At 37.8% G+C, this 23,936-nt stretch overlaps 1 protein-coding gene across 11 annotated transcripts in view; it reads right to left on the reverse strand.

Moving 5' to 3' along the window:
• Nucleotides 1–23,936, reverse strand: part of LOC134211747 (scavenger receptor class B member 1) — a 142,603-nt gene that overhangs the window by 61,178 nt on the left and 57,489 nt on the right. Inside the window, exons 1-2 of one of the 11 annotated variants that reach the window (XM_062688917.1) lie at nucleotides 19,716–19,896; nucleotides 14,013–14,122 (exon numbers count right to left, since the gene is read on the reverse strand). The exons of 1 other annotated variant lie outside the window; for it this stretch is intronic. In XM_062688917.1, the coding sequence (XP_062544901.1) occupies nucleotides 14,013–14,073 (61 nt within the window). In that variant the 5' untranslated portion in view covers nucleotides 14,074–14,122; nucleotides 19,716–19,896. Of the gene's footprint in view, nucleotides 1–14,012; nucleotides 14,123–14,213; nucleotides 14,233–18,623; nucleotides 18,643–19,439; nucleotides 19,461–19,592; nucleotides 19,897–23,936 lie in introns of those variants that run through there. 9 more of the 11 variants (XM_062688920.1, XM_062688919.1, XM_062688918.1 and 6 more) reach the window with 9 other exon arrangements.

The raw sequence follows: 23,936 nt of genomic DNA on the forward strand, positions 1-23,936 counted from the left end.
TACTGAACGAGCTCGAGATTCCCAAATTGGACGCATAGTCAAATCACTCGCAATCCATTTCTCAAGCCAATACTTCCACATGTGTATTGTACACGTCCACATTAGAGGAGCGTGAGTATTTAGAATGTCTGGCGGCTTTACACATACTTCATCAGCAACTGTACTGATCAAGTGAGGTTGTGTAAGCATTTGCCAGTCGGTCGTCAAGCTCAGACCCGACCGCATTGCGTAGGCAAGAGCACGCAACTCAGGTTCAGTTCAATCAAAGTTAATTGCCTATTTCCGGGGATTAAACCACCCGACTTGGACGTTAATTTACAATGTTATGGAAACTCATATGTGAATATGTACGTTATGTGGAAGATATTGATTTGAAAAATGTATTGGAGGTAACCACTTTCCCTTCGATGGGACTCGAACCCATGACCCTACAGTACGCTAGACTGGTGCTTTAACCAACTAAGCTACGAAGGACCTCCGTCGGACTTCGCAACCTAGAGGCTACTGAACGAGCTCGAGATTCCCAAATTGGACGCATAGTCAAATCACTCGCAATCCATTTCTCAAGCCAATACTTCCACATGTGTATTGTACACGTCCACATTAGAGGAGCGTGTGTATTTAGAATGTCTGGCGGCTTTACACATTCTTCATCAGCAACTGTACTGATCAAGTAAGGTTGTGTAAGCATTTGCCAGTCGGTCGTCAAGCTCAGACCCGACCGCATTGCGTAGGCAAGAGCACGCAACTCAGGTTCAGTTCAATCAAAGTTAATTGCCTATTTCCGGGGATTAAACCACCCGACTTGGACGTTAATTTACAATGTTATGGAAACTCATATGTGAATATGTACGTTATGTGGAAGATATTGATTTGAAAAATGTATTGGAGGTAACCACTTTCCCTTCGATGGGACTCGAACCCATGACCCTACAGTACGCTAGACTGGTGCTTTAACCAACTAAGCTACGAAGGACCTCCGTCGGACTTCGCAACCTAGAGGCTACTGAACGAGCTCGAGATTCCCAAATTGGACGCATAGTCAAATCACTCGCAATCCATTTCTCAAGCCAATACTTCCACATGTGTATTGTACACGTCCACATTAGAGGAGCGTGAGTATTTAGAATGTCTGGCGGCTTTATGTCTATTTGTGAGTATTATTTCAAGACAAAATTTTCAAAACGACTTATCTGCTTTTGTAAACAAAGATTCAAACGTCGATTTGATGAATCTGATAGCACTCCCACGCAAACCAACACCATCAATAGGTAGCTGAAGGTCTCTGCTAACTGTTGGTGGTGTTGGTTTGCTTGGAGGTGCTATCATATTCGTCAAATCGACGTTTGGATCTTTGCTTACCAAAGCAGATAAGTCGTTTTGAAAATTTTGTCTTGAAATAATACTCACAAATAGACATATTATCTTTTTGGCGTGTGTAAGGAAGTGGTGAACATGAACAAACAATATTTAACAATTAGGGTTACCTAGTAAATCTATTTATATTCCTTTGAAGGGATCCCAGGTCGAAGTGACCTAAATAGTTGATAATCAGATTTTTAAAGATTTTTAAAATCATTAATTTCAAAAATAATAATTAACATAAAACATAAGCAATTATTAAGATAATAACACAATGAAAGGAAGAAAGAAAGACAGAAAGAAAGACACTGGCAGCTGACACGAAATTAAATTAGAAACAAACTAATTTTGGATTTGTAATATTCTTTTAGTTTATTTTAAATAAAGTCTTATTCCATGAACTTGCTTTGATAAAATTAGAAAGCTGCCCTCAGATTTTTTAAATATTTTTCCTTCAAAATACGCGGAATTTTCGAATTGCTCTGCGTATACGTGAACGATTTTTGTTATTGAATTCGACAGCACATGTAATTTTAAAATTTGGGGAGACTTGATCCCCTTTTTATGATATCTACGCAATGAAAATTTTTTCCTGACAACCCTTCATCAAATCTGTCAGATCTACAAAAAATTATAAGCCTGAGAATAGATTTATATTTTTTTGAATTATTTCGCCAAATTTTTGTATGGGTGACTAATGGGGGATCAAGTGACCCCATATTGAGGCAATAACTTCAAATCGAAATATCCTAGAACTTTGATGGAATGTTAACATTTTCATCAGTACAGATCATTAAGCGTATTTATGGCTTTGTGCTGTGAAAAAACGAAAGCATTTGGTCATTGTTATGAAAAGTTGTTAAAATTTTGCTTGGCCAATCAAAAAATCTTTAGGAAGGTCAAAACATACAAACCGCCCTGCAGAATAAATAAGGTTGTCAATCCAAAAAATAACTCACCACATAAAGGTCATTTGTCTAGAGGATCTATACTAAAAAATACGCTAGAACAAAACTACTTGAGTCCTCGATAAAACAGGGGGTGATCAAGTCTCCCCGGGGATCAAGTCTACCCACCTTCCCTTATATATGAAGTTTTTATCGTATCAAAAATAAACAGGCAAGTTTGCAAGTCGCATGATGCCCGTATTGGTAGAATATTGTGTGAAGAACCAGTATACAGTGTAACCGAAGGAAATAACAGTGGCAACGAGAAAATATGTTTTATACATCTATTTTGCAAGGCTTGCAGTTTTTTAAGCTTGGTTTTACATCCATGACCCCAGACAATGATAAAATATTAAACATGCGAATCTATGCATCCAAAGTAAAACTTCAAAAGTGCACTACGTGGAACAAATCTCCGAACGCGGTACATTAATCAACAAAGATAAGCAATTTGTCTGTGTACAGTCTTTATATTCTCAATCCAGTTGAAAACCGGAATTGGGGGATAGCGAAGTTGGATTTTTCTCACAATCCGTACGTTAAACCTAACTTCGGAAGTGGTGCGCTGTTTTCATATCGCGAAAAGCTATTCAGCGCACCACTTCCGAAGTTTGGTTTAACGTTCGGATTGTGAGAAAAATCCAACTACGCTAGCACCCAATTTCGGGTTTCAACTGGATTGAGTATATGATTTCCCCATGATAGCGTACAATCTAGCGTACAACATAGCGTAAAGGGGCCCTCCTTAGCCGTGCGGTAAGACGCGCGGCTACAAAGCAAGACCATGCTGAGGGTGGCTGGGTTCGATTCCCGGTGCCGGTCAAGGCAATTTTCGGATTGGAAATTGTCTCGACTTCCCTGGGCATAAAAGTATCATCGTGCTAGCCTCATGATATACGAATGCAAAAATGGTAACCTGGCTTAGAAACCTCGCAGTTAATAACTGTGGAAGTGCTTAATGAACACTAAGCTGCGAGGCGGCTCTGTCCCAGTGTGGGGATGTAATGCGAATAAGAAGAAGAAGAAGAAGCGAACAATCTAGTATTAATCCCAGATACTTGAATTCCGAAACTTTCACAATTGCAATCAGTCCAACAGATGGGTACAAATGCGATACAATTTTCTTCCGAGGGGAGTGAAATAGCATATACTTTGTTTTTGGTAGATTCAGACACAATAAATTAGAGTACTTCAGGAGAAACGTTTCTATTCAGGCGATGCGCAGTGTTTTAATTTGTAATTGAACAAAATTGGCAATTAATGTGTTAAGCACTTTATTTATCTGAAAATCTGATGCGATGTTTAAAAATAACAGAAAACAAGACAAATCCTGTTGACCTATTATAAATTACTAGTTTATTTGTGGACGCAATAGCGCCCGTGGCAAGCGTTTTTTTTTTTCAATTTTTAAGAGTGATCGATTCTTTTCTGCATTAAAAAAAATCAAAATTTTCAACGTCTGTTGCCTGTGATTTTTTCATCAAATGCTATGTCTGGTTGTCTTAGGTTGTCACTGGTATTGTTTTCTGCATCTGATAGTAAAAAAGAATTGAAGTGTCAAATATTTTATTTTTTGTGAGAATTTCCCCGCGTGCTGCGTCTGGTTGGCTAGTCACCGGACAGACAAACAGGGCTATTATATATATGATGATTTGCACTGTAAATGGAAGAATATCGCATAGTTATAGCTTCTTCATGCGGGAGATAATTTTTAGAATGTAAAATACACATTTGGTAATTAACTGTACGACACTTTTTAACAACGAAATCAAACTGCATCTGATTTAGATCCATATGATATATGAATGACGAAATTATTTTTCACTAGACTACCATCTAAAAACAGTTAAAATAGCTTTATTGAAAATGTTGCTCAAATATGCCCCACTTGCCCCATGTATGTTTAAACTCAACGGCAAATGAGAATTGCAGAGTTTGGCAATTATTTAATTGCTCAAAATATTTACTTTCCACATCAATGATAAATTTGGAAACGACTATTTAGTTGGAAATCCATTGAATTAAAATAAAATTAATAGATTTTCCCGGTAGTTTAAAGTCATGATCAAGCAATAGCATTAGTATGGTGCCTTAAATGGTTTTGATTTCAAATATTTTTGTAAAGGGTGAATTCGTTGATAGTTCTGCTTCAGCTTTCTAGAACATTGTTATTATTAAAAACGTTTACCGAATCATCTGCAGTCATAGTACCCACTTACCCCGTATTTTCACTTGCCCGGGGTACCTTAATGTACATACTCACATCTGAGTTTCAGAACATTCTAAATAAACGTCCAAATCGAGTGGGACAATACCCGGAAAGTATGTAATACACTTTGATTGAACTGAACTTGAAACATTATAAATACTCACGCTCACTTTAAATGTGAATGTGTACTACAAATATGTGGAAGCGTTGGTTTGAGAAATGGATTGTGAGTGCTTGGACTATGCGTCCGATTTTGGAATCTCCGGCTTATTCAGTAGCAGCTAAGTTGCGATGCCCAACGAAGGTCCTTCGTAGTAGGTTAAAACCAGTCTAGCGTGGTTGTGGGTTCGAGCCCCGTCGAAGGAAAGTGGTTACCTCCAATACATTGTTTCAATCAAAACCTTACACATGATGTATATACTCACACCTGAGTTTTCAGAACATCGTTTGTCAGATATGTCCAGTGCTATAGGCAGGTGCCTTGCTTCAATAGATAGTAGTATTATCACCATAATCATTACCATAACCATCATCATATCTTTATAATTAAAAAACATCCTATTTTAATATTGTTGTATTTTTATACTGTCATATTTTTCATATTTAGAAATTATATATTTTCCTATCCTCATGATTTAGTAATACCATATTTTCATATTTATATGTTTTCATATTTTCACTTTTATATTACACACCAAATTTTTTTCGCCGAAAATCAGCAAAATTTTGCTGAATTTTGCCGAGCTGAAAGGTCAGCAATCATTTCAGCAGAAAAAAACTGTAGATTTCAGCAAAGTGGTCTGTCATTGACGTTGAAAACTTTTTGCTGAATTATCAGCAAATTCAACTACACGGAAGCTTGGAAGTACCCATTAAAGGGATTTCATTCACCCATTTTTTGATCGAGTACTGAATTGTCAAAAAATGGGTATTTTTTCAATAACATAAAAAGAGTTCAAAAACCCCATTTTAAAATAACTTGTTTAGTAACAATAATGGGTAAATAGTGCCCTTGGGTGTTTATTGAAACGCGGCCATTTTTTCCTTTCAAGTTGTTTGTGATTTTTACAAGTCGTAAAGAAATCTAATTTAAACCTCAAATTCAACATATACGTGGTTGAGAAATGTTGGAAAACTACCGAAGGTAAGTACTTGTGAGTCTTATTATAAAGTTTATTTGAAAAATAGTCACGAAACGATTTAAAAATGGCATACATTTTCTTTTTTGCAGACATATGTTGTGCAGCGGCTCTTGCGTTAATATTGAATGATGCTGCTTATGGATTCACCCGAGGATTTACCGAAAAATATGTGTCCCGGGAACGTTCAACCTTGCGTTCAACCATTCGCCGATGATTTTGAATGATATGTGATTCTTTTGAAGTGTTACCGAATGAAGAAGCCCTCCGGCAGTAGCTGCGTTGTAGCTGTGGGAAATCATCTTGTGGCAGGAGAAAAGCGTCGATATGTAATTTTGCCTTGAATTTTGCACATGAAATAAATATGAAATATGTTGTTTATCTCAATGGTCTCTAGTTGTTTAAATCCATTATGAAATCTGAACAAATCACAAGAACAGGATTTTTTTAAAGCCATGAGTTATTTTTACCCATTTATTGCTGTAAAAACAAGGTGTCAAATTTACCCATTTTGTGAAGTTTGCTTCAAGTACTCATTAATGAGTAAAAGCGATTTACTCATTAAATGAGTTATGCCGCTTTTCTTCATAATGGGTACGAAAGTACCCATTAATGGGTACTTGAAGCCTTCCGTGTAGTTTGCTGAAAATTCAGTGGATTCGGTCACTGCAGGATTTGACAGCTAATTGCTGATGATATTCAGCATACCAAATTTCTGATATCATCAGTTTTTACCACGTGTAATATTGATGGACAAAATGGAAGTATGTTTCTTTAGGCTTTTTAATTTATTTGTCCGGTAATAACATTATGAGGCATGAATCACAATACAATTGTCTGAAGCAGTGTAATAAATAATTGTATACTGCAAGTATCTTCATAGAAATAATTTTCAAATGTTCGAAAATTTTAGGTGACATTATGTGACGTCCTCTTCTATTTCTTCGTATTGGCTGAAAAATATGTTGAATTAAGCACACATGATTATTTTTCAATAATTCAAAGTTTGATTTGAAATACTTACCGGTTTCATCATGGATTAAAATGACAAATATTACAAAAAACAATAATTGTAAAAAGGAATCACCAAGCTAATTTTCTCAAAGTTTGACAGCAGTGCCCGTCGAAGAAAAACGCTGAACGATCAGTAATCTAGAAAAGTATGCTGATTTTCAGTTATGACAAATCGGTATACTGATTTTCAGTAAGTTTCAAAATTGCTGATAATTCTTCAGTAAAGCATTTTGCTCAAAAACTTTTTATGATTTTGGTGTGTACATATCTTTTCAACATGAAGATCATTTACTTCATTCAATTAAAACCCCAGAGATTGTATTTGCTCTTTTTGACTGTTACGTCTATTGTTTATTCAGACAACGTTCAGCAGCATGAAATCACTGTTCCTATTCTAACTTCTTTAGTAGTGACATATGGTATTGAGATCTATGGATAGTGATATTATTAATAAAACATGATATGAACTTGTTGGAAATAAACCAAAAGAACAGTCGAATATAACAAAACAAAAATGCACTGAAATATCATAAAAATATCAGGTTTCGCTAGTAACAAGAACTAATCAATATCTTGAGCTATTAGTTTGTTCTTACCCATAGCAAAATTTGATATTTTTATGACATTTCGGTGCAAAGTTTTGTGTTGTTCGTGTTGAATTCCAAGCGGTGGATCCTATCGCAATCGGGAAGCAGATGAAGGCAGTTAGCCGGTGGAAGCCGACAGGCAACCGCATCTGAGTGTTGAAAATGAAGGGCAAACTTTTCAACTACAGCCTGATCAACATATATGCCCCAACGAACTATAAGCCTAATGACATGAAGGATGCGTTCTATGAGAGCCTTGATAAGGCCTATGAAGAGCGCTTAACAAACAATGCAAAGATTGCCAGCGGGGATGCAATCGTGTAGATCGTGAGAGGAAGCTTCTTTCACCCTGTTATTGATACGGAAAGCCATCATTCCGGTACCAACGATAATGGTCAGGGACTATGTACATATTTCGCACGTAATAATATCCGCAGGGGCCCTCCTTATTTGTGCGGTAAGATGCGCGGCTACAAAGCAAGACCATGCTGGGGGTGGCTGGGTTCGATTCCCGGTGTCGGTCTGTACAATTTTTGGATTGGAAATTGTCTCGACTATCCTGGGCATAAAAGTATCATCGTGTTAGCCTCATGATATAGGAATGCAGAAATGATAACTTGGCTTAGAAACCTCGCAGTTAAAAATAACAGTGAAAGTGCTAAATGAACGCTAAACTGCGAGGCGGCAATGTCCCAAAGGGGATTTAATACCAATGAAGAAGAAGAAGAAGAAGAAGAATATCCGCAAATACACTTGGCTAGAAATACTACAATAAGAGATCGGCGAAGACGCCATCTTGTTTCCAATCGAACCGTCAAAAGCGGTATTCGACTTGTTTACTGTTTGCATCCATAAGAAGCAAGCAAGAAGTTCAAGTGATGCCAGTATTATTTTCCCGATTTCATGCATTTTCATACGTTGCCATTTCGACAGTTTTTCACTCCGCCGGTCTCTGGTTATAGGGTGGCTACAATTGGCAACATCCGAGTTGCCCACGAATTGACAAAATAACATAACGATGCATTTCAATTGCCAACGCTTGACAGTTGAAGGGGTTAATGAACAGTATCGCAAGAAGCTGGACGAGCGGATAGGAGATGCCAACGAATCTGGCCACCTCAACATATTGTCGGTGAATATCCACGAAGCTGTGACTAGCTAAGACTGAGTAGAAGCCAGGTGGAAGGACAACTTGTCAGATTTGTTGAACGGTGGAAACTAAGGTGTATTAAGTAGCAGGATGTACATAGTTGACGACGGTCAAGCTGTGGAGCACCCAACGCTGGATGAAATAAACAAGGCTTTAAATGAGCTGAAAACCAGTTAAGTTGCTGGGAAGAACGAGATTCCGGTCGAACTTTTCAAAGTCGGAAGGGAGCATCTGCATTAATCGATCAAACACATTATTAAAAAAAAAAATGGGAGGATGAAGAACAGCCTTCCGGCTGATTGAATAGCGCCATATGCGCAATCTAGAAGAATATGGACCTTTCTCAGGTGTTTGTCGTCCGATCTGCGATATAAACATATCAATAAGCTCAGGTTATTGACATGACCTCAAATAATCCAGAATACCTCCGGTATGCGGCGGTCTGAATGTGCATTGATACCAGTTTACTCCATTGAACACTGGCTGCTAGAACCAAAAAAATCAATTGATATTTTACAGATTTCTGGTCATTCTGGGGAGATTTCGTTTTCGCGTTTCAGATTTTAAGTTCATACTAAAAATATAGGTTCAATCAAAGTATATATTTCATAATTTTCGGGTATTGGTTATTAATTACTATGTTTGAAACTCGATTTGTGCATATGTACAATATGTAAAAGGTTTAGTCCGAAAAACGTATTGCCTATGTACCTAGTATTGAGAATTTGTTTATGTGCCTAGTATTGAGATTTTGGGCTCATCAGCAGGGGAACTGGGGGTAGGACGCCCACGTTAAGGAAAATGCCGTTTTCATCAATGAAAACCACCAGTTCAGCCAGTTTTCACCAGCGCAAACTGAAGAACAGCTTATCTGCTACTGATTTCCGATGACGGTTATCCAATTTATCATTTTATGGTACAGAAATTTGATTAATTAAAAAGCACCCGCAAAAAAATGATTTTAAAACCATGCGGGGTGAGATGCGCCAGTTTTTTTTCTTCCTAAGTAATGAAGGGGGAATCTGCTCAACAGACATCCTGGGTTGTCCAGGAAGTGCGGGGTTAGGGGCCACCTCCAACAGTAAATGAGGGAGGCAGGACTGCATCCCCGACCCGCTAAACCGTTTCCATTGCCGCCAAGCCCATCGTCCCTTCGGTACAACCAGGAAGTAATGCTTCAAAGGGGGGCCAGTGCATAACGCACCCTCGAGGTTAGCTGCGTGTCCTTGCTGCATCGAACATCGTGACTCGCTTTTTTAGAAGAACACCATGGTATCGTGCCAGCGCATTGCCGGCTTTCCAGGTGGCCTTACCACGCCCTATGTCCTCGGAAGGTGGGAAGGGTCGACTTCGCGCCTGCTTCCCTCTGCACGACTGTTATCAAGAATGATGATGCCGCGTGCACCCCAAATTGACCTCTCTGCGATAGGGCCTATTCGCCAGCACACAGAGGGACTTGCCGACCCCTAGCAGCACAATTCATGTTGATTTGGTTGAAATAACTCATATATGACTTATGACTCACTATGAATTTAGTCGTATATGAGTATAATAGACTGATTTACAACATGTGTGTTGCTCGGGACGCGGTGCCTACGCCTGTCCTAGCCTTGACGAGGACCCTTTTCCGTCCTCGGGCTCGGCACCCGCCCGGTTGACCGACGCCGCGAAAGCGACGATACCATGTTGTTCTTCACGCGGCCACTTGTTCGATAAAAGGATCGAGTTCGACCACAGGGCACCGGTATGACCCATGAAGCCGACTCCGAACCCTTGGACCACCTCTTATTTGCGCCTGAACTAGCCATTCCTTGAGTCCACGCGCCACCTTCTGTGTAGCTCCGAGAAGATTTGAACGATAGCCGATAAAACGGCGTTCCAGTCAACTTCATCTTTACACATCCTCCGGACTAGGTTGTCCGGGGCAGTGTCCAGACCACATGTGGCAAGCATGTGGTTACGCATTGTGCGAAAACGCGGGCACACGAACAACACGTTTTCCGCCGTTTCCTCTAAACCTGCGCACACCGGACACTCGAGCGAGGCCGGATGTCCGAACCGGTGTAGGTACTGTCTGAAGCAACCATGGCCTGTAAGGACCTGGGTCAGATGGAAAGTGATTTCCCCATGGCGCCTCTTGACCCACGTACCTATCTCCGGTATCAACCTATGTGTTCATCTACCCTTAGTGGAACTGTCCCACGCACGCTGCCATTTGGCCATTGAGGCCAACCTGACAGTCCTACGGATGCCTCTCGTGCCGCGCATTTCGAAGCACTCTATGTCTTCACCGATAACGATGTCAATAGGCATCATACCGGTGATGACGCAAAGTGCATCGTGCGATACGGTACGGTACGCGCTCGCAACTCTTAGGTACATGAGCCTATACGTACTTTCTAACTTCGTTCTGTAGCAGTTAATACGCAGTGCCATGCCCCAAGCTGGCCCACCATACCCAAGCTGGCCCACCATACCTCAGTATGGACAGAGCAACGCTAGCCAGAAGCTTGCGCTTGCTGGCATAAACCCCAGAGCTATTGGACATCATCCGGGACAATGCCACTATAGCTGTGGAGGCACGCTTGCAGGCGTAATTGACGTGGCTACCAAAGGTGAGCTTATCGTCGATCATTACCCCCAAGAGTTTGATGGAGCGTTCAGAGCTGCGCTAGTGGATGGGTTGAAACGCACATGTGCTCATCGCACTGATTTTAATTTCAATGAATTATTGGAGTTGGCTGATTTTCTACCCGCCGCAGTCACTTCCAGGCGCTAAAGTATATGCGCAAAATAGCCAGCATGAGTTAACCGCCAGAAATTTGTATGGCGAAAGTCATCTAACGCGGGTTTTCTCAAAACTATGAACTTTTCATGAAAATCTATTTGGTACCGGTTATGTAGTAAGGTGTCCGCTACTACGCCTACCAAATATTTTTTCGATGAAGATTAATGAATTATTGGCAGTGGCTGATTTTCTACCCGCCGCAGCCACATCCAGGCGCTATAGTATATGCACAAAATAGCCAGCAAGAGTTAACCGCCAGAAATTTGTATGGCGAAAGACATCCAACGCTGGTTTTCTCAAAATTAGGAACTTTTCATGAAAAACTATTTGGTACCGGTTATGAGGGATGGTGTCCGCTACTACGCCTACCAAATATTTTTTCGATTAAAGTGCTTAATTTGGAGAAATCGAACCTTAGATGCCTTTCGCCATACAGATTTCAGAAAGTTAACTCCTAGTGTGCCGCTGTAAGCACGCTCAAAGCAGGCGATTCATTGCCTACATTAAGGCAATTAACCGAATGTTTCATCTGTTTCGGTCATACGAAATGAGCATGGGCGTACTGCCCTGCTTATAAAGTTGTATTAAGACCAATGTTGACCAATGTTCGTGTGGAACATAAAGAATACGATTAAGCAGCATGGCTCATGGCTAAATTTTTAATTTATGGATGTATAACAGTGATAGGAAGACTAAATGCCACCGAGCCAAAATTGCATCAACACATGCATGAATCGTTTTTTCGAGGTTTTCGTGTATAATTAGAGTAAAATCATGAAATGTATGTATCCAACAGCAAAATTTTCCATTGATTTATCGTATATACTATTGAAAATAATCACAACGGGGATATTTAGCCTTATTCAAGGGTGGCGCGTTTTGACCCCTACATGGTTAGATTACTTTACCCATTAATAGGTACTCTCTTATTATTGATTTTATTCCCACCGTGAAAAACTCACCCATTTTCTCAAAAAGTGCCTTTTCCCATTTTAATGGGTAGAGGCACTTTTAAGAGAAAATAGGTGAATTTTCCACGGTGGGAATAATATCAACAATAACAGAGTACCCATTAATGGGTAAAGTAATCTAACCGTGCATGGGCGTGCTACCCGCACTTCCCCTACTAGATAGGCGGCGGAGGACGACGGAGGTCCTTCGTAGATTAGTAGGGAAAGTACCTGTCTAGCATACTGGGGTCGTGGGTTCAAACCCCACCGAGTTTCAAACTTAGTAAAAGTATAAGACTATTCTGACTATACTAGTTTATTTGTGGACGCAGTAGCGCCCATGGCAAGTGTTTTTTTTTGCGATATAAACGGTTCATTAATTCATGCATTAAAAAAAATCAAAATTTTCAACGTCTGTTGTCTGTGATTTTTTACATCAAATGCTGTGTCTGGTTGTCTAAGGTTCACTGGTTTTGTTTTCTGCATCTGATAGTAAAAAAGAATTGAAGTGTCAAATATTTTATTTTTTGTTAGAATTTCCCCGCCTGGTGCGTCTGATTGGCTAGTCACCGGACAGACAAACAGGGCTATTATATATAGTATAAGACTAAACTTAATATCTGAATGTTGTCATAAAAGCCCTGATTGATCCACCTAGCGGTGTTTGTGCCTTTCTCGTACATTAGATATAGTAAAAAATGAGTGAGAAGTTCTTAACGTGTTTTTTGTATATAAATCGTATTTTCCGATCTAGCCAATTTTCAATAGGAAACAATGATATAGGATTCCCCGTCGAATCAATTTGTTGCAAAAACATTGGATCAAGATAAGTGGCTAAAAGATGAGTGAAATTTATTTTGCGCACATACATATACACACGCACACATATACACACAGGCAGACAGCATCTCAATTGGTCGAGCTGAGTCGATTGGTATATAACACTATGGGTCTCCGGACCTTCTATCACAAAATCGTCTTGGAAGTGAATATATCGCCTTTTCGTTACACCTTGGTGTACGAGAAAGGCAAAAATGGAAATTACATTATGTGAGATATAATGTAAAGCGAGAATGGTTGATCATCAAATATTTCAATTACGAAGCTGACAAGAAGATACATTCAAAGAGAAACAGACCCTATTCAACATATACTCATCCTTCACCTTTTTAAAGGTGGATTCATTTTTTTTGTTGGTGGTCGATCGGCACCGGTGGCGATTCTATATCTATATATTATTATATCAAAAAAGTAACAACTCCAGATATGCATAACAACCTTACATATATTTTAGTAATAACCGTTTATTTCCATCCAATATTTTAACAAAATTATAACAGGGCATAGGGTTACTGCTCCTTGAATCTATAACATGTATCCATACCAATAACATTAGAAAACTAAGAACTGGAGACAAATTTGTTTTGTTTTGCCTTTCTCACATACTAAGTATACGTAAAGGCTATTTTCTCCACATTGAATACGCCGGATAGCAATTTAAAGTGATACAAATTGAGCCGAAATAGTCTATTTTGCGAATGTTATTGATATAGGAGCGTATTATTTATAATGGAAGAAATACCCTATTTAAATCTTTCGTTTTGATTTTTTTTGGTTATTTTAAGTTCTAATAACAAAATCTGTTTCAAAACATCATGAAACATAATAACATGGTGAGTTATACATTTAATAAACTTTTCTCTAGTCGGGTAGCCGTTTATCAACACATAGTCAACACAGGACGATGTTTCCGTGACAATGATTTCGATTGCATTTTGTTCGAAGTAGAACGTCTGTTTCTTCCTGATGCAATGAAATGTTTAGTTTGTAATGTAGAGTTAGTTGTAACATTAATGATTTACTTACACCACTTCCTCAGGAATGCGCTGGATAGCTTAGCACATAATCGATTTCCTCTTCCATGCATTTTGGTGTATGTTTACCTCGGGCTATTCACTACGCTACTGTACATATAACTGTCAAATAAGATAATTTGGTTTGAAATAATGTTTAACGCAAGCATGCTGACATAAGTATGTGGTTAATATGTGGAATCTACGTCCATACATTGATCTTAGTGCGTTGCGTATCTTTCTATTCCAACACTTAATCCTTATCGCATTCAATATTTCGTATAAAGCTGTTACAAATATAAGGTGGTTTTCATAGACAATATTATTACTACTCCAAATTTTTTGATGAACAACATCTGAGGAGAGAGAACTAATTTTTATATTTGTATCAGCCTAAGGTAAAATTTACGATAACATTAGTAAAACGTCCAACTTGTAATCACTAGTTTTCAATACCAATAACCTTTTTCTATCTTTTATCTGTTCTGCATATCTTATGTTAAAATCGGTTTCAATTTAACAATCTTTTGATAATCTCACGGAAAATCTACTGAAAAAAATACAGGTCAAAACAGGTGATACACTTTATTTACAAATATCATATAGACCGAGAAATCAGTGATTCCAAATAGCATCTAGTCGAATGTAAACTTATAATTCAGAAATATTCAATTGTTTATTCAAATTCTGAAAATTATTTCTACTCAAATGCTTAGAATTTGGATCATAGAATATAATATTGTAATTATAACACATTTTGTTTATCATTAATAATATTGATGTAAAGGGTGAAATTTAGAGCTTCATGAAGCTCTATGTAATATGCATCCATCAAAAAAGTAAAGGATTATTATCAAGCGCCTCTAATTATTCAAAATTGTGTTTAAATCGAATGTCTTGACAGGTTTTTTCATTTGCTATATGTTATTGGCGGTACCAGTACCGGTATGATTATATCAACAGCCATGAAATAAATTTACTGGCGTTCGTAGCTTCGGATAGATTGAGCGCAATAACAAGACACCAAAAAAGCTTAGATTTGGAATCCTCTACTGTTTGTTTCGATTTCTTTTATTTACAATATAGGTTCTGCGCTGTTAAACTTATTTTTATGTCGGTTATCCCATTGCAATAATATAAAAAGGAATATTTAAAGCGCAACAAGTTTTTTAGTCACGCGTTCAGATGCCAACGAATCTATTGAAACGTGTATTGAATTGGATTTTTTTAAAGATTTTAGTCAACTTAATTTTAACTAAATTCAATATAAGACTTCCGATTGTTAACCTCTAATAAGATTGTTTGAATACTTTTTTCAGAATACTTAATTGTTTTACCGGGCATGAAACGCTTATTCAATTGCGAGCGACACGCAGCGAAGCTGCAACGACTATGAGACTTGCTGCACACATGACGAGAATGAGAATTATTTTGCCATACAATTAGCGAACTTCCTTGAAGCCACATTCCATCGCGGAATCGTACTAAAACAAGTAAACAGTTTTAGCGTCAAGGTAGTGCAAGAAACTCTGTACAAACAATCACGTGGGTATGTAATTTGCTTTGATCTTATGAAGTACTTTTATTTTTCTTCCATGAAACCATGGAAAGGAAATACAAACATACCTATAAGGAACCTTTTGATCACAATACACATTTTGCTATACATGTTAATTCACGAATCTTACCTTTCGTGCATAAATTTTCCATTTTTTTATTAGATACAAATTTTCATCAAGCTATATCGATATTTCACACGGATTCTGATAAGTACAATGCGAAATAACTAATGTTCCCGGGAAACCCAATACAATAGGAATAAATTATTGAGTTCAAGGTTTAAAAGGCGGAATAAACAGGTGGAATCATCATCATTTAATAGCTCTCAATTAGCATTCGCAACTTGTTCTACCACAGGTTTATGAGGGTTAATCACATTAACCGATATCTCTATATGCGTTTCGCATCAAAAAGCAAAGGATTAACTTCTCCATTTATTTTCAATTTAAGAGAATTATTTAATTTACTGTGAGTCAATGAATTATGAAGACTTCCGAAAGTCTAGTCGGTAACACCACGGCACTACTAAGCCGGGGGTGCCAGATTAGATTCTCTCTATAGAATATAAATTGTTAGGTGGCTTGCATGAACTATCCTCCTTAAACACTTCTAACTGCAATAGGTCGTGATCGTCATAAGACAGTGAGCAAATTTACTTTTCCTTTCTCGGGCGACCAAATGAAAGTATCACGGGTTCTTTAATCGATTTCGCATGAAAAGCAGTCCTGAAAGGATGTTGTGCTTTGTTTCAAAATTATTTTAATAGATATATGCAAAGAATAATAACTAGTCGATAAATCGATCATATTTTTTAATCCACTGAGTTAAAAGTGGCGATAAATACAAAAAATAAGCAGATACTGCGCACTTTCATGCCCGTTTTTTAGATTTTTATATTTTATCTCATCGAATTTGAATGGAATATATCATTCGTTATGGCCCATCTTTAAAAAAAACAAAGAGCCACCGAATATACTTCTGAGACATTTGAAACCATGTCATAATCATATGAAATATCTGAAAAGTATCCGCTTGAAAACGAGCGACCATCATGGTAGTTTCCTGACATGTTTGAATAAAAACTGAAGATATGGAGATCATTTGAAGATGAATAATGAAGCTGGTTTGATGCAATTCTATTTTAATAATCATTTACCCAACGATAACTCGCTATGTATGCTGGTTGGGCTCGATACTTTAGAAACCCGGACAAAGGTAGCTGACGCGCTCTTTTTAAAGGATATTATTGACGGAAAATATGTGTCTCCTTACTTGTTAGGACAAGTTATATTTTACGAAGGAAGGGTAGGTTTAAGATATTCTCGACAATTTCAAATTCCCAAACAGATTTCAGAACTATGCTAGAAATGAACCGATGTATAGTATGATGTCTCTGTATAATGCAAACTGTGAGCTTTTAAATGTAATAATGTCTAGAGAACAAATCAAACATGTACCTAGTCATAGTTTTTAGTTGAATGACCAATGAATGTATGTATTTTTAGAATAAGATAATGGGCTTCTGCCTATCATCAAATAAATCAAATCAAATCAAATAACATGCAATACATGTTGGTATTTGAATCTGTCAAAAAATATAACTGTGATCCTTTTTTTCTTTACGGATAATTTGTAGATACCCTGTACACTGTACATAATTTTTGTACAATGATAGTCTTTGTTAGCCTGAAATACTAATGTTCTTATTAAGTTTGCTGTTAAATTTTGCGATCAACATCTTAATTAATAAGTTGATTGCGATGCCGCACTTTAGATCACTTTTGTGCAATTCCTTTAAGGTTTCTCACAACACAACTAACCTTAACATTGCATTTTAACGATTTTTCAACTTTTCTAATCCAATCAGAGAAAAACACTAGTAAACATTATAATCCTTTCGCGAAACTTCACTACTAGTTGACCCGGCAGACGTTGTCGTGCGTAGTAGGTGAAAATGCGAAACTGCCCATGGTAAATCTCCATACAAATCTTAATTTTAGTTTTTTTTACGGTTTATTGAACCTAACTCATGATTTTTGCCTGAGAAAATACCATACTACCCGTCGTAAACGAAAATGAACATACCTGCTGAAGGAAACGTATAGAAAATCCTTTCAGCCGTTTTCTAGTTATACAGACCATTTCATTTTTATTATAAAGGGAAGAAGAAGATTCTACGTTAATAATAATTTAAATGGCCGTGAGAAATAAAAACAGAGCTTTGTAACAAATATTAAATTAGTTTTGATTTCGATTTCACAGTATATGTTAAAAGTATTGGTGCAAACAACGACAACAAATTTGACTTCAAATCGGTACTATTTCTGCTGCCAGAGAGCCAAATAAGCCATATACTAAGAGTTACAGGATGTATTTTGTACGACACGTATATTTACAGGAATGTTCTAGTAGAGTATTTTATCTTCTAGATGTACAAATGGATATCAATAGTAACTACAGTGACAGAAGTCGCTGGTTTACTGCCGGAACAATTTTAAAGTTTGAACAAAAGTGTTGTAAAGCACGATTTTTCTGGGATATTGTCGGCTCGCAGTTATATGAAAAGCATCGTACAACTCGTGCTAAAATCATCTGTCGCGGAATTATATTAAATAGTTTGAGTTATTTATAAGCCCGTAATATAATTCTCTCGCAGCATGTAAAGCTATCGATGGTTTAACAACAACAACAAACAATTATATTGTTCTTTCCATCAGCTTGTTTTTTGGCAGCATATTTTCTCAGGAAAAACATAAAACAGAAAAATTCCGGACACGATTTTCCAAACATATCTCCCGTTTATGCCATAGAAAAAAAAATGACAACCTATCATTGCAAAACTTTGTTTAGCACCTGACAAAAAAAAATCCTATTGAAAATTGCTATATAATTTTATATTTTTAAAATTTTGTAAATTGCCATTTGGAAATCGAAATGCTTTGAAAAGCAATAGTCATACGATGCTTTCTTAAATATGCTATCGATTTATTACTGGTTAGAGATTGAGAAGCACTTGTTAGCGGACAGATAAATCCACATTCAAAGTAAATGACTGATAAATTACTGCGTCAAGGAAAGCTCAAGTTCGTTACTTGAGTTTGCATTGAAGTCGTTGTTTCCTCCCTCTCACGAGCGTGTCAGTAAACTTCAGTATCATCTGAAGGACAAGCCATAATTCTACTAGCTACGTCTCGGCTAGCTACTACAGGTCTACTAGCAGCGCTATGAATGCTGTTTACATAGGAGACGCAGTGATTTATATTGAAACACCTCTTCACAGCTACTTGTATATGCTTACTATATACCTGGCCATTATAAAGCAAAGGTCGAAAACAAGGACGTCTCATCGTTTTTCAGTAAAAATTATGCATAATAAAAAGATACATCTATGGATGAACTGTTAAAATGCTAAACTTCCGATTTTGATGATCACTTTTATATTTACTTCGAGCTTTGCAGTTTCAAGTCGTGTATCGTTGTGTATCGAAATCAATCGCATGGTATTTAATCACTATCGTAGATTTCAACATAAGTTATGCAGTAAGATTAAGACGAAGATAGTGCGTGGCTGTAACACTATTGAATAGTAGGTAATAGGGACGTAGGCATGTACAAACGGAAGAAAGCGTTTCGATTCGATGCTCAAACATTGCCAGCATTTTTATCGTTCACAGTGGAGATCGAATGTTAGGTAATTCACTAAAAGATACGCACTAAACGACAATAGTTTCTTCGGTTTTGTCACTTGGGGTGAGTCACAGTCGTAAAATGTGGTTCATTATAACGTTGAAGCCCTCTGCTGGGAACATGTTAATAGCATTGCACTTGAAACCATTCAGCCAAGTCGAATCGGGTTGTATTCACTGCCCACAGTTTGCACCTTTCAAACTCTCAACTGCAAAGGAATGTAGTCTCGGTTCGATATATTTGTGATTCCTTGCGATTGCCAACATCTTCACAGGTTCTATGCAACAATACACTATATGTTTTCGTCATAATATCAACATTTGTTTCAACTTCAAACATTATTTACTATTTATTCATCAAATTCTATTCACTCTCTAGTGCTATGTCGATCGAACTCCACTTTACTCCATACTTCGATTCACTTCGTCATTCAATTACTTTTTCACATCAAGAGACAGAAATCACATACTCAATATGATGCAGTAGGATTGCAACACTGTTTCTTCTGGGCACAAAGAGAAGGGGACAACTGTGTCGGTGCCAATTCAGCAGGAAGACCTGCTTGGTAAAATAACGTCGGTGCGACGAACGGAAAGCTTAGTTACGCGTACACCTCAGCGTCTCAACGTTCACTTCAAAACTGGCTGGCTCAGCCACTTTGTGCGTATTACGAGGCAATGTATTTCTTTCAATACTCAAGACAGTCTCGCCAGGCTCCATGCACATATACAGCTGTATATTCGCGATAGTAGCGACCACGACGCGCTCTCATAATGATTGAGCTCTCTGTAGATTAACTTCTACGGGCACTGGTTTGGCTGGTGTGTCGTTTTATATCCAAGGTCGTAGTTATGAGACAAATTGAAATGTGAATGAAAACCAATCTATTTCCAGAATTGGCTAAGGTTTAGTAAAAGAACATAGTCCCAAACGTAGATGGTAAGCTTTTTGCGTTCTTGTGATTGTTCCACTGCTTGTACGCCTATTTGTCCATACTCCCAAGAGATTATGGATTACAGCATCGTTTTCTAGGTGATGATGACCATTAAGTTTCTGAATCTAGTTGGATTAGAATTATGTTTTTGTTCGATCATTCACTAAAGAGCTAGAATCATTTTGTAAATTTACGTTTATTTTGAGCACATAGTTGCAGCATGAAAATGAACGCAAAAAAAAAACGAATGCAGTGTAATTATAAATCTAAATCAATTAGAAATTATACGATCGTGTAAAATAAAGCATTTTTAATTTAAATTTAAAAAAACAGAATAATCCACCTAGCTGTGTTGGTGCCTTTCTCGTGTATTATAAAACAAGAAAACACATAAGAGTAGCACGAAAAGCACATAAGAGAGGTCAAAATTGAACTTTAGGGAGATGGATTCAGTTATTTCCATCAATTCAAATTTATTTGCGTTTATTTAAATGCATTGGAGCAGTTTTGGAAAACAAATTTTTTGCAATTCCTGACCAGGTATTATTGGTTTACAGTCCGTTTTTGAGTGATAAAACGGCCTACTTTTCCATACCAACGAAATTAATGCTTCAATGAACATTATGCAACTCAAATGAGTTGCATAAAGTTCATTATAGCACTCATTTGGGTGCTATAATGAAAAACCAACATCAGAACAGTAGTTACATGACTACATTTTGCTGAATTAGCTTGGGTAAGTGCTCAAATAGTGCATTCTCGGCGCCTCGTAATCAATTAAAGTTTGATGAACATGACATCAAAATTTTCCAAAAGCAGATTCAACTTTGCTTCTTGGCTTGTCGAACTATGCAACGTGGCACGATAACATGAAATCTGATTGCTCTCTGCAGCAACATGATTTATTGGTAAGAATGATCATTAGGATTAAACTAAACTATACAATTTTGGTACAGTTTCATCATATTAAAGCCCATTTTTCGTCATTGCAAAAAATAGCGTGTGCAACTCGTTGCAAAACTCGATTTTATCAGCAGGGTACTGACTCATTCGGGGTTGTGGCGTTCGGGGTAGTGGCCTTCGAAGTAATGGAATTATGGGTAGTGTCGTAGAGTCAACAAAACATCTATCAAAAATGATTCAACATCTGTCAAAAGTAATCTTGCTCTGCGAGCAGGGTTATTTGAAAATTATTGAACTGTCATTTTTAAGTTTAATTTGATTTTTATTCGCGAATCGGACTAAAGCCTTAATCAGATGATGGCCATCCATAATCAACACTACGAAACTATTGACTTCACAATATATCGGACGAATCTGAAAGAATATTTTGTTGCCATTGTTGTTGACGATAACAACCTCCGCCGTATGTTGAGAGAATTCCAGGGCTCTTGCGCTCATACAATTCGCCACTGCACTGCCGTAATCTGAAAAAGTGACGTATACGCCATTTTCCAAAAATGGTGTTAACGAGTACTACTCATCGAGCTCTTTAACAGAAAAATGGAAAACATGCATGTTGTAAAATGGCTGTCACGTCACTTTTCCAGATTACGGCAGTGCAGTCAGTTCTACCTCGGGAACTGACTTCCCGTAGACTTCCAAGGTTACTAAATGTTCTCCTTCCAAAAGGACACTTCTGAATCCCTTGTTAACAACTGTAGAAGTGCTTAATGAACACTAAGGCTATTGGGCGGTAATGCCCCAGTGGGTGATGTAATACCAAGAATAAGAGAAAGAAGAAGAAGAGCCTTTATCTCGAAAAATCCTAAAGCTTTCTGCCTCTCCACGTTTCATGTCCGTAATTGACCACCGCAAGAATTAAGGTATTATGAAGAGCAAATTTCTTTTCCGTCTGTTATTGTGCAAAACCTAACTTAGTCCTCGAACTGGTTACATAAGTAACCTTATTCGCAGTAGAAATGCTTCACGCTATTGTCGGCCTTTCCAAGCATTTTAAAGGTAAACCTTCACACCTCTTCAAGCACAAACAACACTAAGCTTATCGTCATGGCAGAGCTAACGCTAATGCTCTTGGGTTTTGTAGACAAAATCGTGCTCATTGGAAACGATCGCATCGCACAGGGTTACAGGGTTACGATTTCGAGCGCTTTTTTAATAGCATCGTATCTGTTGATTTTTTTGCTGTAGTTTGTGTGGAGAAGACGTTAGATATGAAAAGGACCTTCTTTTGAGAAAATCTGCGAAATGATTAATCCACCTTAAAGTGGGATAACAATTTTGCTTATCCATCTAAACCAGTTATGAGCTTAGTGTGTGGAATATTGTAGATGATGGTATTTCAAGCCACTTTGCCAAAGACACCCCATACCTAAGGCTGAATGTTTACACGAAATTACACGTAAGTTATATAGATATTAAATGTTCCATTTTTTTTATTTAATCGCTGGATAAGAGTAAACATACAGCAGTTTCAGCGTACTAAAAACTTGTGTGCGCCATTTTGCACCGGAACATGTTATACGATTCCAAACCACCCCTAGAAAAACATATTTTCTCGAATAACTTTTCAATTTAAAGAGATAGTGCTTCGTAATGTTCTACACAAACGTGCATTTTCGTTAACCAAACAGCTTTGTATAAGATGATAAAAGTGCCTGAAATAAAGAAAAAAAAATATGCTAAAAAACTGATTTTAGGGACCTTCCACAGAAAACGTCACATATCTCGTACTATATAAGCCTTAGGTATGGGGTGTCTTTGGCAAAGTGGCTTGAAATACCATCCGCTACAACTTTCCTGAAGACACTAGGCTCATATCTGGTTTCGATGGATAAGTAAAAATTTTATTTCACTTTTAGGTGGATTAATCATTTCAAAGATTTTCTCAAAAGAAGGTGCTTTTCATATCTAACGTCTTCTCCAAACAAACTACAGCGAAAAAAACAACAAAAACGATGCTTTAAAAAAAGCGCACGAAATCGGCAAAAAGCACACTGTGCATCGGAATTAGGTTCTGCAGCGTCTGTACGTAACCTCAATCTGGTGACAGATTAGTAGTACTTCTTGTTGGACTCTGGGGCAGCCAACCAATCACGAACTCTACCCTTGTCGGAGTTCTCGTCGGAGTCGGTGGAAAGTACTACTGACCTGTCAAAAAGTTCATTTCACGAGGACCGAATCCATTCGTGACGTCATGCTGCAGTACCTAATGGTCCAATGCACCGAGTTCATCATTGACGTTTAAGCGGTGCGCTGTTTACTAAGAAAGAATAATTTTTCATTCATGGAGTTCATTCGAGTGTTCATTTTCAGTAAACAACGAACCGCTCAAACGTCATTGTGTTCATTCGATGCACTGGACCATGGGGCAGGGTGCCGAATGAACATTTTAACGTTTGAGCGGTGCGCTGTTTACTAAAAATGAACTTTTTATACATCGAATTCATTCTAAATGAGTTTTGGCACCGCTAAAACGTCAAATAATGAACCTATGCACTGCCTCATGGTGTATTAGGTTCTGCAGCGTCTGTACGTAAACTCAATCTGGTGACAGATTAGTAATACTTCTTGTTGGACTCCGGGGCAGCCAACCAATCACGAACTCTACCCTTGTCGGAGTTCCCGTCGGAGTTCCCGTCGGAGTCGGTGGAAAGTACTACTGACCTGTCAAAAAGTTCATTTCACGAGGACCGAATTCATTCGTGACGTCATGCTGCAGTACCTAATTCTTTTGTCTCACTGAAGATTGAGATTGTAAGACAAAACCATTCACTCTATCAATACGAAGTGGGT

Source organism: Armigeres subalbatus, chromosome 2 (genome assembly GCF_024139115.2).
Source record: "Armigeres subalbatus isolate Guangzhou_Male chromosome 2, GZ_Asu_2, whole genome shotgun sequence".
Classification (NCBI taxonomy): domain Eukaryota; kingdom Metazoa; phylum Arthropoda; class Insecta; order Diptera; family Culicidae; genus Armigeres; species Armigeres subalbatus.